At 37.7% G+C, this 18,931-nt stretch overlaps 2 protein-coding genes across 2 annotated transcripts in view; both read right to left on the bottom strand.

The window, feature by feature from the left end:
- LOC124137805 (zinc finger MIZ domain-containing protein 1-like) overlaps positions 1-18,931 on the bottom strand; it is a 423,984-nt gene that overhangs the window by 195,000 nt on the left and 210,053 nt on the right. The window lies entirely within an intron of this gene.
- LOC125382657 (extensin-like) lies at positions 15,371-15,823 on the bottom strand. Its single transcript, XM_048400722.1, has one exon. It carries the CDS (start codon positions 15,821-15,823, stop codon positions 15,371-15,373), a length of 453 nt encoding a protein of 150 aa, XP_048256679.1.

Genomic DNA, 18,931 nt, shown 5'->3' on the forward strand with positions numbered 1-18,931 from the left:
TTCTTCTTGTGTTTATATTGTGGGGGCTACATCCTTCTTAGATTTATATTGTGGGGGCTACATCCTTCTTAGATTTATATTATGGGAGCTACATCCCTCTTGGATTTATATTGCGGGAGCTACATCCTTCTTGGGTTATATTATGGGAGCACCATTCTTCTTGTGTTTATATTGTGGGGGCTACATCCTTCTTAGATTTATATTGTGGGGGCTACATCCTTCTTAGATTTATATTACGGGAGCTACATCCCTCTAGGGTTTATATTGTAGGAGCACCATCCTTCTTGGGTTTATATTGTGGGAGCACCATCCTTCTTGGGTTATATTGTGGGAGCTACATCCTTCTTATGTTATATTGTGGGAGCTACATCCTTCTTATGTTATATTGTGGGAGCACCATCCTTCTTGGGTTTATATTATGGGAGCTACATCCTCCTTTGGTTTAAATTGTGGGGGCTACATCCTTCTTTTGTTTGTATTGTGGAGCAAAATCCTTCTTGGGTTATATTGTGGGAGCTACATCCTTCTTGGGTTTATGCTGTGGGAGCTACATCCCTTTTATGTTATATTGTGGGAGCACCATCCTTCTTGGGTTATGTTGTGGGACCTACATCCTTCTTGGGTTTATATTGTGGGAGCTACATCCTTCTTAGATTTATATTATGGGAGCTACATCCCTCTTGGATTTATATTGTGGGAGATACATCCTTCTTATGTTATATTGTGGGAGCACCATCCTTCTTGGGTTTATATTATGGGAGCTAAATCCTTCTTGGGTTTATATTGTGGGAGCAACATCCTTCTTGGGTTATATTGTGTAAGCTACATCCTACTTATGTTATATTGTTGGAGCACCATCCTTCTTGTGCTTTTATTGTGGGGGCTACATCCTTCTTGGGTTTATGCTGTGGTAGCTCCATCCTTCTTGGGTTTATATTGTGGGGCTACATCCTTCTTGGGTTTATATTATGGGAGCTAAATCCTTCTTGGGTTTATATTGTGGGAGCAACATCCTTCTTGGGTTATATTGTGTGAGCTACATTCTACTTATGTTATATTGTTGGAGCACCATCCTTCTTGTGCTTATATTGTGGGGGCTACATCCTTCTTGGGTTTATGCTGTGGTAGCTCCATCCTTCTTGGGTTTATATTGTGGGGCTACATCCTTCTTGGGTTTATATTATTGGAGCTAAATCCTTCTTGGGTTTATATTGTGGGAGCAACATCCTTCTTGGGTTATATTGTGTGAGCTACATCCTACTTATGTTATATTGTTGGAGCACCATCCTTCTTGTGCTTATATTGTGGGGGCTACATCCTTCTTGGGTTTATGCTGTGGTAGCTCCATCCTTCTTGGGTTTATGCTGTGGTAGCTCCATCCTTCTTGGGTTTATATTGTGGGAGCAACATCCTTCTTGGGTTAATATTGTGGGGACTACATCCTTCTTGGGTTATATTGTGGGAGCTACATCCCTCTTGTGTTTATAGAGTTGGAGCAGCATCCTTCTTGTGTTTATATTGTGTACATACAGCCTTCTTCATTTTATAAAGTGTACTTACATCCTTCTTTTGTTTATATTGTGGGGCTACATCCTTCTTGTGTTTATATAGTTGGAGTAGCATCCTTCTTGGGTTTATATTGTGTGCTTACATCCTTCTTGTGTTTATATTGTGGGGGCTACATCCTCCTTGTGTTTATATTGTGTATGTACATCCTTCTTCATTTTATAAAGTGTTTTAACATCCTTCTTGTGTTCATATTGTGGGAGCTATATCCTTGTGTTTATAAAGTTGGAGCTACATCCTTCTTGTGTTATATTGTGTACGTACATCCTTTTTCATTTTTTAAATCGTTTATACATCCTTCTTGTGTTAATATTGTGTATGTACATCCTTCTTCATTTTATAAAGTGTTTTAACATCCTTCTTGTGTTAATATTGTGTATGTACATCCTTCTTTATGTTATAAAGTGTTTATACATCCTTCTTGTGTTAATATTGTGTATGTACATCCTTCTTTATGTTATGAAGTGTTTATACATCCTTCTTGTGTTAATATTGTGTATGTACATCCTTCTTTATGTTATGAAGTGTTTATACATCCTTCTTGTGTTAATATTGTGTATGTACATCCTTCTTCATTTTATAAAGTGTTTTAACATCCTTCTTGTGTTAATATTGTGTATGTACATCCTTCTTTATGTTATAAAGTGTTTATACATCCTTCTTGTGTTAATATTGTGTATGTACATCCTTCTTTATGTTATGAAGTGTTTATACATCCTTCTTGTGTTAATATTGTGTATGTACATCCTTCTTTATGTTATAAAGTGTTTATACATCCTTCTTGTGTTAATATTGTGTATGTACATCCTTCTTTATGTTATGAAGTGTTTATACATCCTTCTTGTGTTTATATTGTGGGGGCCTACTATATCTTTCATGGGCCATGATTGTTCACCCTGATTATGATTCTTAATTTGTCAGCACCATACCTATGCTCATGGGTGTCAAGATCTGTATCAGTCCTGCCTTCCAGGGCTGTTGGGTAGCTTAGTGGTTAAGCGTTCGCTCGTCACGGCGAAGACCCGGGGTCGATTCACGAAATGGGTACAATATGTGAAGCCCATTTCTGGTGTCCCCTGCTGTGATATTGCTGGAATATTGCTTAAAGCGGCGTAAAACCAAACTCACTCACTCACTCTGCCTTCAAGACATATTAAGCCTGGTCATATTGTGTAGTTAGTGTATCCGACAGCCTGGATTGTTGCTCATACTATCAATCCCTATTATGGCTGACAGGCTATCCTGATATGGCTGGAATATTACTGACTACTCCATTTAAACACATTCACTCAGTCCTTGATGTAATGGGGCGGTGGGGTAGCCGGGTGGTTAAAGCGTCTGCTCGTCACCTCAAAGACCCGGGTTCGATTCGCCACATGGGTGCAAAGAGTGAAACCCATTTATGATGCCCGCTGCCAAGATATTGCTGGAATATTGCTAAACGTGATGTAAAATTGTACTCACTCACTAGATTTAAAGTTTGTACATTTCTCCAAAATAGAGCCACACTATGCTGTAGCTCACCTGAATAATGAACAAGAGATGGCTGCCAGGTTTAAAATTTGATTGGAATTGTGTGTACTGTTGTTAGAGAAGCTATATCTGGGATCATTCATACACAGTGTCAGCTCCACTTGCCTTATAGTTTCAGAGGAGGTGTTGGCAGTGCAGTAATACTAGAAAAACAGGGGTATGTAGACATCAAAGATCCTAGCTTGATGAAACAATATGCCCCCCTCCCCCCCCCCCCCCAAAAAAATAAACAACAACAAAAAAACAAAACCCAAAAAACAACACCTAAACACAGCTTATATTTTACCACATACCACTTACCTGCTGTATATAAAAAAAATTAAAATACATGTAGCAATGTCTGTGTAATGAGCAAAAATGACACTTTCAGTCAGGTGAGCTATAAATTATGGTTGGGGTTAAAAATTACATCAATCATAATCTTAAACACACTGTTCCAAAGAATTCGAAATTTTTTGCTGCGGAATTCAAGGGTTTGGCAGAATCTGTATGTAAATAGTGCCACATTTGTCAGTGACTACTTTCTCAATATCATCACATAATTATACAGACATAGATCCCCTTAATAAAATATTCATTTGTTTGATTTCCACTGCGATCAATTACTGCTTAGTTCATGCTTCAAGTTAACACACATAAACCATTTTCACAAACATAGTCCATATGTTCATAACACCACTGAACGATCTTCTCACATGTTAATTCCTTCCCCCCTTTTTTGTGAAACGTGCATGCTAGTAAGCTGAATTAAATAAACCAATACACTTTGAAATTCACTTTTAAACATTCAACACCGAAAAGCAATCTCAAAACAAGCATGCATGTTGAATCAACACTGATCCAGTAAATTTATGCCTTATCATCCTGAATACCCAATCCGAGAATGTTCCTTGTCTGCTGGTGTAGAGTTAACTCTTCTTGCAAATATTGATGAAATTTGACACAAAATATTTCACCTAGAAGTTGAACGGAAGGCTTAGAGCCTTTCTTTGCCGCCCTGTTACAGTTAAACCTTCATAAGAAGACCGAAATCTCCAATTTAAACATGCATGCTTTTTTGTCGTTATGGCGGGAGGGCGCAGTGTGACCACGTGCCGAGGCCCCATCACGCTAATAGAGCGCTCACCATCTAAAGGATAAGGGAGAACCAAACTCCTTTCTTTTGCATCTGGCTTCACGTTTCAGACATGGGCTTTACAATATATATTACCATGTTTTTACAGCAAACCCTAACTTTCAAATCAAACTTTCTTTCAACTCTTCAAAAGGCTTTTAACACCTCTAGCTGCAAATTTTGTTTAACAGGAATTAAAGTTTCCAAAATGTCAAAATTTTATTTACGTTTACTTAAATGGTAAAAACTAAAACACTGTTTGCAAACGTGCTTATTATCATTTTTTTTTCATCTTTGAATTGTGTTGTGTTTTTATTTATTTTGTTTTCAATTTTATCAAAACTCATTGATCTATTTGATCTTCAAGTGCTTATTTTCTGTCTGATCAAAATTTGTCCAGAACATAAATTTTCTTCTTTGGTTGCATTTGGTTTTTGTTGCAGTAGAGAATTCAAATTTGAAATGCTAATTAATTTTTGTTTGTTATTATCAATATGTTTCCTTGTGAATTGTGGAAATGATAACATATTCTCATCCTTCCATCCAACAAAACACATGCCCTTGAATGAAAACAGATACGAAGATGTCAATAAAAAAACAGCCCTTCCTCACTGGATCAATTTAATGGGAGTCTTCCTATGTGTGCATTAGGATTGATTAACCCTTCCTTACCAGACAACAGCAAGCTCAACACCCTTCACTACAGGACAAAAAGCCACTGCCTGCAAGGGTTAACAGTAGTTCATGATATTTGGTAATTGTTAACCCATTAAACTGCTACAAAATAAAACATTGAGGATGTTGAATGAGGTTTATCCTAACCATAGCTCTTTTAGGGTTAAGTGGAGGTTTTTATGTCATGTTCAGTGTCAGAAATCAAAAGTGATGTGACCTTTATCCACAAAAATCAAATGTTTTTGTTGAAACTTGAGACACAAGGGTTAAAGATGTATGTTATTCATCAAGACATCTAAATCCAAGGAACATTTTTTTCCGAAGAAATCCATCTAAAAATGTCTTCTTGAGATTGCAAGAAGTTTAGCTAATGTAACACAAAGACTATTCAGAAGTCATTGTCAACAGACCCTTTTGTCTGAACAGACAGATAAAACAGCTCACATACCCAAAAAAATATATACATATTTTTTTACTTCTTACACTGCCTGTTGCAAACATAATTACACCATTAAAATATACAAAACATAACGTGTTTACATATATATTTGTATCTAAATTCTGGCATTTCCTCAATAACATTACTGATCCCTTGAGTTCTTTATACATTCTGTATAATTTCTTTGTTAGCCATTACATAAAGAAATGCAATTTTCAAAGAAGCTACTTTTAACCGTCCTCCTCTTTTCAGAATGTTTAATAAATGAAAGGGTTTTCTTTCTTGTCTGATGAATTTTGTACTCACCTGTTAATGAGAAACTCAACTTAATTAGATTACCTCAGTGTCATGAGCGTGTCAATAAATAAAGGTTAACGCAGCTTGTCGTTATCAATCCCAATGACAGAGAGACGGAGAAGAAAAGGTGTACCTAACTTACACTTGCTAAGAAAGTTGCTTTAATCGACAAACTTAAGTCGGTACAACTCCCAAAGCAAAACAATTAAGCCGAGAAGTGTATGGCATCAGTAAGCAGACTGTCTCAGATATTCTTAAACGTAGTAAGGCCATTTAAATAACTGTATTTCAGTTTCTGATAATCATAACACAATCAGATATGTTTTACGGAACTCTGTATCTACGTCTGTCTTGACCAATCAGCAGCAAGAAGCCCATCTTCATCTTCATCAACAAGTTCAAAAGCATCCATTTGGAAATGTACGCCTATCATCAGCTCTCTAGTTAGAAATAGATTGTTATTGACATAACATAAAAGCAATGTTGCATTGATTGGCACTCCTCTCAGTGCAAATTGTGAACAATATTAAATATTAAACTTAATTCTATGCACCTTGTCACGTGCAGACTGACAGCAACACCAATCAATAACTCTATTCAAAAAAAATCTCAGCTGGTGTAAGTAATTGATTTGGTTTATGTAGGTAAAGTACATACATCAACTCAACATATGTTGGCATAGTTTCTTGTAATGGTCACATGCTGTAAGTTCCAATTACCATTATGAGTTTGTTGAGATGAATTTTCCTTTTCTTTCTAACCTGAGGGCACAGTTGTATATCATACATATCAGTAACAAGAGCTTATTCTCAATTTTCAAAACTTGTAGCCATTTTGAAATCATCATAATTATTATTGATAATATAAATGAAAAAAAAAGATGACAAAAAGATGACGAGATAACAAAAAACATCAGGATGAAACACTTCACATTATGATAGGATTTTCTTAAATAGCACTAATATGCACAAAAAATAATGTTTAAGATATGATAAAAAATAACATTTCATTAAAGAAATTATAATTTCTAGATTATTTAAACGATATTTTGTTTGTTTGTTGTTTAATGCCACACTCAGCAATATTCCAGCTATATGATGGCGGTCTGTAAATAATCGAGTATGGACCAAACAATCCAGTGATTGATATCATGAGCATCGATACACGCAATTGGGATATGATGACATGCATCAAACAAGTCAGCGAGTCTTACCACCCGATCCCGTTAGTCGCCTCTTATGACAAGCATAGCTGCCCTATTGGCAAGCATGGGTTGCTGAAGAACTATTCTACCCCGGATCTTCACGGGGTTTGAAAAGATGACTGGATATCAAACAATAAAGATGAAACACTTTACAACAAGATAGGATTTCCATAAATAGCGCTAATATGCATAAAAATCAATTTTTTAAGATACGATAGAAAATTGAAAATCACATTTCATCAAAGAAATCATAATTGCTAGATTATTGAAATAATAAGAACAAGTTGTCCCTGTAATAGACTGGATGTACTATCTGCTTGTCTCGACTTGCCTATCATAAGGAAATAATTACTATACATCCATCATCCAAGAAAACCATAGAGCAAGGCTACCATGTTACATCCATTCTTGTACATGAGTGCCTCTCTTCAGGAGGGCGGTCGGGTAGCCTAGTGGTTAAAGCGTTCGCTTGTCACGCCGAAGACCCGGGTTAGATTCCCGACATGGGTACAATGTGTGAAACCCATTTCTGGTGTTCCCCGCCGTGATATTGCTGGAATATTGCTAAAAGCGGCGTAAAACCATACTCACTCACTCACTCTTTTCAGGAGAATAGAGGCTTACAATGCACATCTAACAACTGATACAGGAAATTAACAGACATCCTAACGAATGCGTATAAATAAGTCTCTCAGATTCATCAGACTCAAAGTTATTCTGTGAAAAATATTTCAACATCTTATGCCTCTTTTTTATTTATATTGTTTACATATACATTTCTCAAAATGTATGGGTCAGTATTTGAAAAAAACTAAAACAGAAGTCCAGAAACAATTTTTGTTTTATGAAAATGAGATGAGGATATTTCATCATGATTAACCTCTTTGAATTTTTTTTCATTACTGAAATCACCTAAAAGACTTTCTTTGTCTAAAAACTTAATTTGTTCTCACATTTCTGAAGTTTGGGGTCAGTGGACAAAGACAGTTAGAGAGCTAGTCATAGATCATCTTTCAAAAAGATGTGTATGGAAACTAAACAGGTGATCGTGTAGTCACCCACATTGTAGGAAGTTTTCACGATTATGAATATAGAGTGTTAAGATATCTTAGCATTCTGTGAATATTTGTGAGTGAGAGCCAGTGACAGTTGACCACAGACAAGATTTATCCATACTTGTAGCATAAAGATAAAACTAATAGTAGCTGTCATAATGGAAAGCTATCATGTCCATCCATGGTTGTGTTAACGCTCCTGAGTCATCATTGTTTTAATCTTTCCTAATAAGCCTACCTTTATAAACTTGACAATTACTTTCAAGGTTAGCTGATTGAATGCTAAAAAAATGGCTTATTGAACATAGATCAAATATCATCCATGGCGTTTCTGAGACAAGAGGAGTTTCTTATCAATATTGCATGAAACATATTATTAACCTTTGAAGACTGAATGACCTTGACATTGACCTTCACATTTGACATGGATGCAGCGTGACACAGGTGTTGGTGAAGGTATCTATAATTCACAGTTACTCATAGAACTGCCATGTAATCTGGTGAAAAGACACGGTCACTTCGGTACTCTTGGGATTGGTCCCCCTAGTGATCTCTTGTGACCTGGACCTTTCTTGAAATTTGACCAGAATGTAATTCTTGAAATTCTTTGTTTACCTCAAAACGTACATCATCCAGACATATTTTTTAGATAGTTGTGGAAATAAAATGAATCTAGAAGTTTCGTTCAATCAGCTGTTGAAGTAATTTCATTCATTTTCCTTGCAAATCCCCAAAATATAACACTTAGGGACTGGTCATTTGTTATACTGTATCATATTTGCACCCTACCCCTCAATAAATGTAACATTTTTTTCATGCCCCCCCCCCCCCCCCCCCACACACACACACACACACACACCACCCAAACCAAATTTATATTAATTAATGTTCAAAAGTAAACTACTTTTATTTGAAAAAAAATAGACCTGTGACATTTCTTCATACCTCTCTTTGACCCTCCCAATATATAGATGTAATAAATGTTGGCAATCCCCCCAAATAATTAATATACATGCAAAACCACACAAACCAACTCTTTTATGAAGTTATATTGAATGGGTTTAAAGTTAATCTCTGGGAACTAACACTGCACTTTTACTTTCAGTAGTATTTGTTGATGGTCCTGTTTCTATAGAAATTATGACCTAAGAATTTTTTAAGTTGTAAGTAACCGGGACAGTTATCCCTCTGCCATCCTTGCATGCTTATAACTAGAAATAAAAAAATTTAATTTCATCCCCGTCTGAAGGTCATGTGCACCATGCCCAAGACAACAAACAAGGGCTATAACTCTGAAAAAAGAACTGATGACTGTTTTTTAACTCGATCAACAAATATATCCCATTAAGATGTATGCAAAATTGAATTTAACATAAGACTTTTCTATCCTGAAGGAATCTGGATATACACGTATACAAATAAATAAGAACATCACAAACATAAATAAAATTGACAAGTTGACAAGACCTAGGGCTTCTGCAAATGATAATGCCATAAAAAAGAGCATTACCATTATTATAGCTAAAATGGAGGGAATTTGTTTTCAAATTAAAAGAAACAACATCGGTTTTGAAACATTTATTGCAATCAACAGAAATGCCACGGACCCAATTTTACAAATATGGAAACCTCATAGAACAAACCAGATGACGTCAGTATTGAACGGGACGTCACCTATTCCTACCCTATGACGTCACCTAACAACGGGCTTGATAATGGCCCGTCGTCAAGCAATATGAGGGCATTATCAAGTTACACTGATAACATGTGGGCGATTTTAAGACAATTCTATCCATTTTAGCTATAAAATTGTTTTCATATAATTCATAAAAGATTTAATCCCATATTTATAGTGCACTATAAATCTCCTTTAAATGTGTCAATAGCAAATACTAACAAACTCTCAACAATTATTTATCACCAAACTTATTATAAAGCCTGGTACTATTCCAGGCCCTGTTTATTCCCAATCCTGGCCCTGTTTATTCCCAATCCTGGCCCTGTTTATTCCCAATCCGGGCCCTGTCTATTACCAACATCGCCAATCGTAGTCAGCGTCCAGAAGTTGATACTCCAAATGTAGAACATGCTGGTTCTAATATTTTATTTACATTATTAACTACTTGCTGCTCCTACATATTGCCATGTCCTGTAGAGAGAGTGGCAATGATTCTAATCACCTTGTTACAAAGAAGTGCAAACAGACAGGTTTCTGTACCAAATAGTGAGGTTAAAAGTCAGAATACTGAAATAAACGTATATAATATCAACATGATGATATGGTATAATCCTTGTATTCATAGCAGTTTCAGTGAAAAACTTGTCACCATTGAAGTCAGATGGATGGAGCCCAAATCCATATGCCCCGCTCCACTTCATGGCAGAATATAAAGAAATGCTCCACTTAACCATATAGTCAAGATGCATACCAAGTTTCATGAAGATCTTAAACAGATCAGATGGTTGAGTAACTTGAATTTAGCAGGGGCTAAGTATTACTATGAACTAAATGTATCATGTACAATAGTGCCAAACCAGACTGAGATGAAGCATTAACTGATGTCTGGTACAGTAGATCCTTATTTATCTAAACCTTGTTAATCTGAACACCTTGGAAAACCATTCAAGTTCCGAATACATTATTCATTCTTCATCACGGCTGGCCAGTCTGGAAATCTCTAAAACTGGATTTATGTTTGATTCACTAGGTGAGACACCTCTGGGATAAAGCACTCCCGAAGCAGTATAGATAACCAACAACACATACAGAAAAAAATCAACATTTGTTTTCCCTTCTAAACATTTAAGCAAAGGAATTATTGATGCATAAACTATCACCTAGTGACTGTTTAACTATTAATCTCAACAACTGTAATAAGACAGGCTACAGACCATCATTATTTACAAAAGCTATCAAGTAAACTGTTAAGCATTTCCACTTTAGTGAACAGGTTTATATTTCCAGGAGGGATCACATATTACTCCCTGATACATTAATAACATTTCAATAACAGACATTGAAACATATACCTTTCCTTCCAACTACTTTACTGGAACTGTTTGGATAGCATCTTGACGATGTACAATGTACATCGTTTTTTTCTTAGCTTTTTTTTTCTTTATTTGGTTAATAAAAAGAAGTACCTGTTACATAAAATTGGCTTCCGCCCAGGGTCGCAGAAAGTCCATGACATACAGCACAACTTGTCAGTACATCTTAGATTTTTTTACAGAAAATAATATACTTTTCACTCATACATTCACTCTAGCAATACAAACATACTTCATATATCAAATATGCATAAACTATTAAAGCTTATCTATCATATTGCAGTGCTGGAAAGTACATGGTCTCTAACATTAATGTCTTAAGTATAAAACTCAAATTAAAAAGAAAGCTGCTCCTCATGTTTATGATATAGCATCCAAGCATCTTAGAATTTCTGCTGATTACCTTGAAAGCAATATCTTTTTCAATGTTGTATCGTGAAAAAGCTTCCTATTTATAAACATGAAAATGAGGTTTTGAATTTTGAAATTTGCATCTATATATATAGAATTTTGCAATAAGTAAAAGTAAATCGAACACTTTATCTGTTTATATGTTCTCTTTAACTCCAAAAAGTATCATTTCTGCACAAAATGTCATATTCTAAACATGAACAAACTGGTCTAATGATGTACATCGTTAACTACAATTAAACGGTAAATCAACATGTCTTGTGATTTTTTATCTCAAATTTCAGATTTGTACTGACCAAGTTTCTTATCACCTGTTCGCTTACCGGATTTCTCTGAAGGGGAAGGAGTAATTTTTTTCTGTGCATAATATTCGAATTTCTTTTTTTACAAAAAAGAGGGTGTGTGCATTATACTTGGATGTGCACTGTACTCAAGAAAATACAGTACTTCCCAGAGATGCACAGATATAGGTGAAATTATTTTCAGTAATTCCCATGGAGCATAAAGAATTCATGAATAAATGTTGAAAGTTCCCCTCCAAGGCTCAGTACTTACGCAATTCATTCAAGACAGATTATCCATAGTTCCTATAAGTACATATTTTCTTAAAAAACAAACAATGAACGTAAAAGATTAATCTTTTTTTTTTTACGAGAAATCGGTCCTGTTTAACTGCTGAATTATCATAATTCAATTTTGTTCCCCTAAACTTGGAATAATACGAAACTAACCCATTGTTCAGATGTACAGTTTTCATTTTCAAAACTCACATGCAACTTGCTTCAAAAGACCAATTCATTAAAACAGCCAATTCAATTTTGTTCCCCTAAACTTGGAATAATACGAAACTAACCCATTGTTCAGATGTACAGTTTTCATTTTCAAAACTCACATGCAACTTGCTTCAAAAGACCAATTCATTAAAACAGCCAATTCAATTTTGTTTCCCTAAACTTGGAATAATACGAAACTAACCCATTGTTCAGATGTACAGTTTTCATTTTCAAAACTCACATGCAACTTGCTTCAAAAGACCAATTCATTAAAACTGCCAATTCAATTTTGTTTCCCTAAACTTGGAATAATACGAAACTAACCCATTGTTAAGATGTACAGTTTTCATTTTCAAAACTCACATGCAACTTGCTTTAAAAAACCAATTCATTAAAACAGCTATATAGGTGCTTAACTTCTTCCTTGTAATACACTTTCATCCAACTTTCAAATAATTCAATAAGTCCTATAAACTGCTCTTGTTTGAAACAATTCTTGAAAAAATGCAAACAAGTGTGGCCTTCGAGTTCTTAAAAGTATCATGCTTGGTAGGGTTTCAAAAGAACTTTGAAAAAAATTACACAAAGACAATAAGAAAATTCGATTTCAAAGTATTTAAATTGTACAAATGTAAAAAAGACATAGAAAGGCACGGCTGAAACAACACATGATGCATTTAAGTATCTTCAATCTCATTGAAGTAATTCAGATCCAAATTGTGATTCTTCCCTCAAGCCTATTTCATGAGAAGCGTGTATTGATTGGCATTAGCATCTTCATAAAGGTAGTGGCATTTGACAGGCATACTGACACTGGTATATAAATACATCTACATGGAAACCACTAATGATCTTGGTATTGTTGGATTTGTTTACGTGGTGCTTAGCAACAACAACCACCAAATTGACCAAATCTCTCGGGGGGGGGGGGGGGGGGGTACTGACAATGACAACACTTGAGACAATTTCAACTATTGTTCAAGCCGATGGCAAGCCAACCTGTTATGAACCTCGAAACTTAAGTGTAGTGTTCACGATCATGACTCAATCATCCTGATAATGACTTGGATACCAAGTTCCAGCATTCACAGCAGTCGATATCCTTCGCTTCAGCCAGTAGGTAGAACACCACAAATAAAACAGTAAACATCTTTATTAGCTTTGACAATATGGTGAACAAGTGCCCCAGCGTAAACACTCCAAGAGTGTTGGGTTCAGTATGACTTCTTTACCACACTATAGAAAAGCTGGTAAGGTATTTTAAGAATATCCACAGCAACCCAGGCCCTTCTATCGATTTAGCCTTGCCAAGTGAATATTATCTAGATGATGAGAAAAGAATCCACACACACCCCACACAATTGCGTTCCTTCAATCAGACGGGAGTACAATAAAAATAACTACAATCTCTTCCTGCCTGTGAGCAAAGCATGCTCGCCTTTGGTCCTGGCACTGTAAATCAAGGCAAACCGAAATGATTATTTAGGTAGTGAGGACTTATTTTGATAAAACGATACTTCGATTGTTGAGACGAATAAAGTTTTATGATTTTCGAGTGGCGCAGGTCAATTTCACTCCTAGGCAACTTGCAACAGCGGGTGAAGGACCATATGATTTATGAAATACGAGCAAGATTACAATCACACATAAGGGAGCTTCACATTCGTGGTGTAAGCGCTACATGGCGAAAAAAACATTTTGAAACCACTGCACAATAAATAGACGAGACATGGCCTCTGTGCCTCCCATGATTTTGTGACAGGCTGATGTAATTTATGATGGAACAGTTAACATCATAGCATGATTTTTGACTAGCACTCTTACAACGACCTGATATTTATCTTCCATAAAATATATGTATTTCTAAACACCATGTGGACTGAGTGCGTTGTCCTTGATGATGCAATACTGTTTATTTTCTAAACAGATTCTGAAGAGATGTGGATGGGTATATATGTGGTTTGTTGGGTATGTGGTTGGATGGGTATGTGGATGGTTAGGTGGGTATGTGGTTGGGTCGATATGATGATGGGTGTTTATGTGGATGGTTAGGTGGGTATGTGGATGGTTAGGTGGGTATGTTGATGGATGGGTATGTGGTTGGGTGGGTATGTGGTTGGGTGGGTCTGAAAATGGGTGGGTATGTGGATGGTTAGGTGGGTATGTGGTTGGATGGGTATGTGGATGGTTAGGTGGTTATCTGGATGGTTATGTGGGTATGTGGTTGGATGGGTATGTGGATGGGTGGGTATGTGGATGGGTGGTTATGTGGTTGGATGGTTATGTGAATGGTTAGGTGGGTATGTGGATGGGTGGTTATGTGGTTGGATGGTTATGTGAATGGTTAGGTGGGTATGTGGATGGGTGGGTCTGAAAATGGGTGGGTATGTGGATGGTTAGGTGGGTATGTGGTTGGGTGGGTCTGAAAATGGGTGGGTATGTGGATGGTTAGGTGGGTATGTGGTTGGATGGGTATGTGGATGGTAAGGTGGTTATCTGGATAGTTATGTGGGTATGTGGTTGGATGGGTATGTGGATGGGTGGGTATGTGGTTGGATGGGTATGTGGATGGGTGGGTATGTGGATGGGTGGTTATGTGGTTGGATGGGTATGTGGATGGTTAGGTAGGTATGTGGATGGGTGGTTATGTGGATGGTTAGGTGGGTATGTGGTTGGGTGGGTCTGAAAATGGGTGGGTATGTGGATGGTTAGGTGGGTATGTGGTTGGTTAGGTGGTTATCTGGATGGTTATGTGGGTATGTGGTTGGATGGGTATGTGGATGGGTGGGTATGTGGATGGGTGGTTATGTGGTTGGATGGGTATGTGGATGGTTAGGTGGGTCTGAAAATGGGTGGGTATGTGGATGGTTAGGTGGGTATGTGGTTGGGTGGGTCTGAAAATGGGTGGGTATGTGGATGGTTAGGTGGGTATGTGGTTGGGTGGGTCTGAAAATGGGTGAGTGTGTGGTTGGGTGGGTCTGAAAATGGGTGAGATGTGGTTGGGTGGGTATGTGGTTGGATGGGTATGTGGTTGGGTGGGTATGTGGTTGGGTCGATATGTTGATGGGTGGATATGTGGTTGGATGGGTATGTGGATGGGTGGATATGTGGCTGGATGGATATGTGGCTGGGTCGAAATGTTGATGGGTGGTTGGGTGGGGGTTGGGTGGGGGGTGGATGGATATGGGGTTGGATGCGGGTTGGGTGGATATGTGGTTGGGTGGGGTTAGGTGGATATGTGGTTGGGTGGGGTTAGGTGGATATGGGGTTGGGTGAATATGTGGTTGGGTTTGGGGTTGGGTGGATATGAGGTTGGGTAGGGATTGGGTGGGGGTTGGGTGGATATGTGGTTGGGTGGGGGTTGGGTGGATATGTGGTTGGGTGGGTGTTGGGTGGATATGAGGTTGGGTAGGGATTGGGTGGGGGTTGGGTGGATATGTGGTTGGGTGGGGGTTTGGTGGATATGAGGTTGGGTAGGGATTGGGTGGGGGTTGGGTGGATATGTGGTTGGGTGGGGGTTGGGTGGATATGAGGTTGGGTAGGGATTGGGTGGGGGTTGGGTGGATATGTGGTTGGGTGGGGGTTGGGTGGATATGTGGTTGGGTGGGGGTTGGGTGGATATGTGGTTGGGTGGGTGTTGGGTGGATATGTGGTTGGGTGGGGGTTGGGTGGATATGTGGTTGGGTGGGGGTTGGGTGGGTACATGGACGGATCAGTGAATCAGTAGGAGGCAGTGTGTGAGGCTGGGAGGAGCAGTAAGGAGGGGAAGTGATTGCAGAGTGTGAGATGGATGGAGATCACTGAGCTACTTGTGCCTCATCTTACGGATTTAAACACAAAACAAAATCCACAAATTAAATTTCCTAGTCAGAGCATCATGTTTATTTCACATCTATATATTATTGTCAACTACACATAGCTCTAATGATCATTTCCTGATTGCCATATCACTCTCAGCAACATAAACATACACTACTTGCAGTGAATAAAGTTGTACATTCATTGTAAGCATTACAGACTTGCAACATGCAAAAATATACAGCCTGCACATTGTAAAATTATACATTCAGAATTGTATGTGTATATATTTGCTATAACAAAGAAACAATCAGACTTGCATACCGAAGTCAGCACAGTTATATTCATGTTTATTTATTTTATTACAGAACCTAGATTATTTAATTAAGAGACACGCAAACTAAAACATGTTCATGTAGCCTTACTGCTCTCGCTCACCTGGACAGTGAGTGAGTGAGTGAGTGAGTGAGTGAGTGAGTGAGTGAGTATGGTGTTTGTAGCGTGGCTAAAAGTATGGAGAAAGATCCTGCATGAGTGAGTGAGTGAGTGAGCGAGTAAGTGAGAGAGAGTGAGTGAGTGAATGAGTGAGTGAGTGAATGAGTGAGTGAGTAAGTGAGTGAGCGAGTAAGTGAGAGAGAGTGAGTGAGTGAGTGAGTGAGTGAGTGAGTGAGTGAGTGAGTGAGTGAGTGAGTGAGTATGGTGTTTGCAGCATGGCTAAAAGTATGGAGAAAGATCCTGCATGAGTGAGTGAGCGAGCGAGTAAGAGATCGATCGGTTATGTGTGAGCAAGTTGGTTTTTAATTTCACGATCATCTCAGTTTCAACATATACTGCCTAAAAAAGGTCAAACAATAATTATAGGTCAAACATTTAAATATAGTTGCCCCAGGAATTAACAACCTGATCATGCTTCTACTGTCAGTTATCCTGACACCGTCTCCAGGCTGGTGAATGAATACTAGCTTCGTGTTTCACTGAATGTAGGCGGGTGATTTTGGTGATTGGTCAATGTGGCTGCCTTGTTGGCTGAGCTGGCAAATCATACGATCAAAACTGAGACAGCAATGACATGGTGACAATGTCACAGGTGTCATTAACCTGTGATGACAAACAACAGGTGGTCAATGGACAGTTTTATGACAATAGATAATATCCAGGTGATGTTAAAATCCTTTGACTGATTGTGATTACAAGTGCAGCAGAAATTAAGGTGTTATTACAACCTGCTTACTGTGAGATAACCTGTGTTTCAGACAAGTCACGAGAACAGACCTTCAGGGCAACTATGCCTGACGTAAGAGGCGATTGGGTGGTCAGGCTCACTGACTTAGTTGATACATGTCATCGTATCCCAAATGCATGAATCCATGCTTGTGATGTCAATCACTGGATTTTCTGGTCCAGACTTGATTATTTACAGACTCCCTTCATATAGCTGGAATATTGCTGAGCACGGCATAAAACAAACAAACAAACAAATAATCTCTTTTTTTGTGGTAAATTACATTATTTTCATGTGCTTTTTTAAAATGTGTATTTTTGGTTCTGGGCAGTTGGATCTGTAAACAGAACAAAAAAGGTTGCTCTAGCATCACAGACACATTTATCATGCCTTCCAAAATAGTGAAACAAATAAGAGACTATTCTGTCTGTGAGCTAGCTATGGATGCAATTTTATATTGTAATTCTTAAAATAGTCATTCTTGAAGAATAAATCTACATCAGCAAGCTGTGCTAATTTTGACACCATCCATCTTTGTGACAAAAAAAAGTGTTGTTTGAAGCCATCCATCAACTACACGTACATTAAATGAAATATATTCCAACTTTCCAAACCCTTTTGATTGAGCATTTATCATGATTGGGAGAAATAGACCACACATCACTAAATTGTAAATCTGGTTCAAAGTGAATAAGAGAGTGAGTGAGTATGGTTTTACACTGCTTTTAGCAATAGTCCAATCATATCACAGTGGGGGACACCAGAAAGCGTAGTCTGTCTTACAGACCCTGATACAAATATATATCAAATACAGCCCATGCAAGTCTATAATGTTTGGCAAGTCTAAATTACTGCAGTATCTGAAAATGAAGAGAGTCACTGGGCTCCTTTTTATTATATTTTTATTAAGATAACTGAACAACTGTTTTTTCTGTACGATATGTTCATTTCAGAGACTAGATGTTAGTCTACAGAAAGCGCTTCACACATTGTACCCATGTTGAGAATCAAACCTGGATCTTTGGTGTGACGAGCGAACGATTTAACCACCAGGCTACCCGACCGCCCCCAAAGTGAATAAGGATGAATTGAACGAGAATTACAAAAATGTTTAAGCCTCTTAAAAACAATATTTGGCTGAAATTCAACGAATGCATGACCATAGAAGATATAACAAAAGACATATAGAGAAAAATAATTCTCATGTCATGACACCGACATATTGTGTGGGCATTGTCAAATAAAGAGACATGAACATGGGATACTCTTCCTTATCCAGAAGCTAGTACACCGTTTCATAAATATGTTTGACATATTGTAACAATGTCAAGAATAAAATTCAATCTGACAGGATTATGACAGGAATAATAACCCACTTCCTACTGTCTGTTCAGTATCGTGTAGTTACCTCCCCTTGCTGTTTGCACTGTGGGGAGCTTGCATAAACCTACTTCGATCTAGTTTACAACCTCAATTCCATACCTGTAAAATTCACATGAAACTGAAATTGTCATGGTAGAATTTAATTAATATCTACATCTCACAAAATAGTGAGTGAGTTTGGTGTTACGCCGCTTTTAGCAATATTCCAGCAATGCCACAGCGGCGGACACCAGAAATGGGCTTCACACATTGTACCCATGTTGGGAATCGAACCCGCGTCTTCGGCGTGACGTGCAAACGCTTTAACCACTAGGCCCCGTCTCACAATATAAATGATCACAAAATAATTATGATTTGTTTGTTTGTTAGTTATTTAATGCCACACTCAACAATATTCCAGCAATATGACA

Source organism: Haliotis rufescens, unplaced genomic scaffold (genome assembly GCF_023055435.1).
Source record: "Haliotis rufescens isolate VD_foot unplaced genomic scaffold, xgHalRufe1.0.p SCAF_20, whole genome shotgun sequence".
In the NCBI taxonomy this organism is placed as follows: Eukaryota; Metazoa; Mollusca; class Gastropoda; order Lepetellida; family Haliotidae; genus Haliotis; species Haliotis rufescens.

What these genes read in the sequence shown, in the direction of transcription:
- LOC125382657 (XM_048400722.1), bottom strand. Translation starts at nt 15,823, where the DNA reads ATGTACCCACCCAACCCCCACCCAACCACATATCCACCCAACCCCCAC.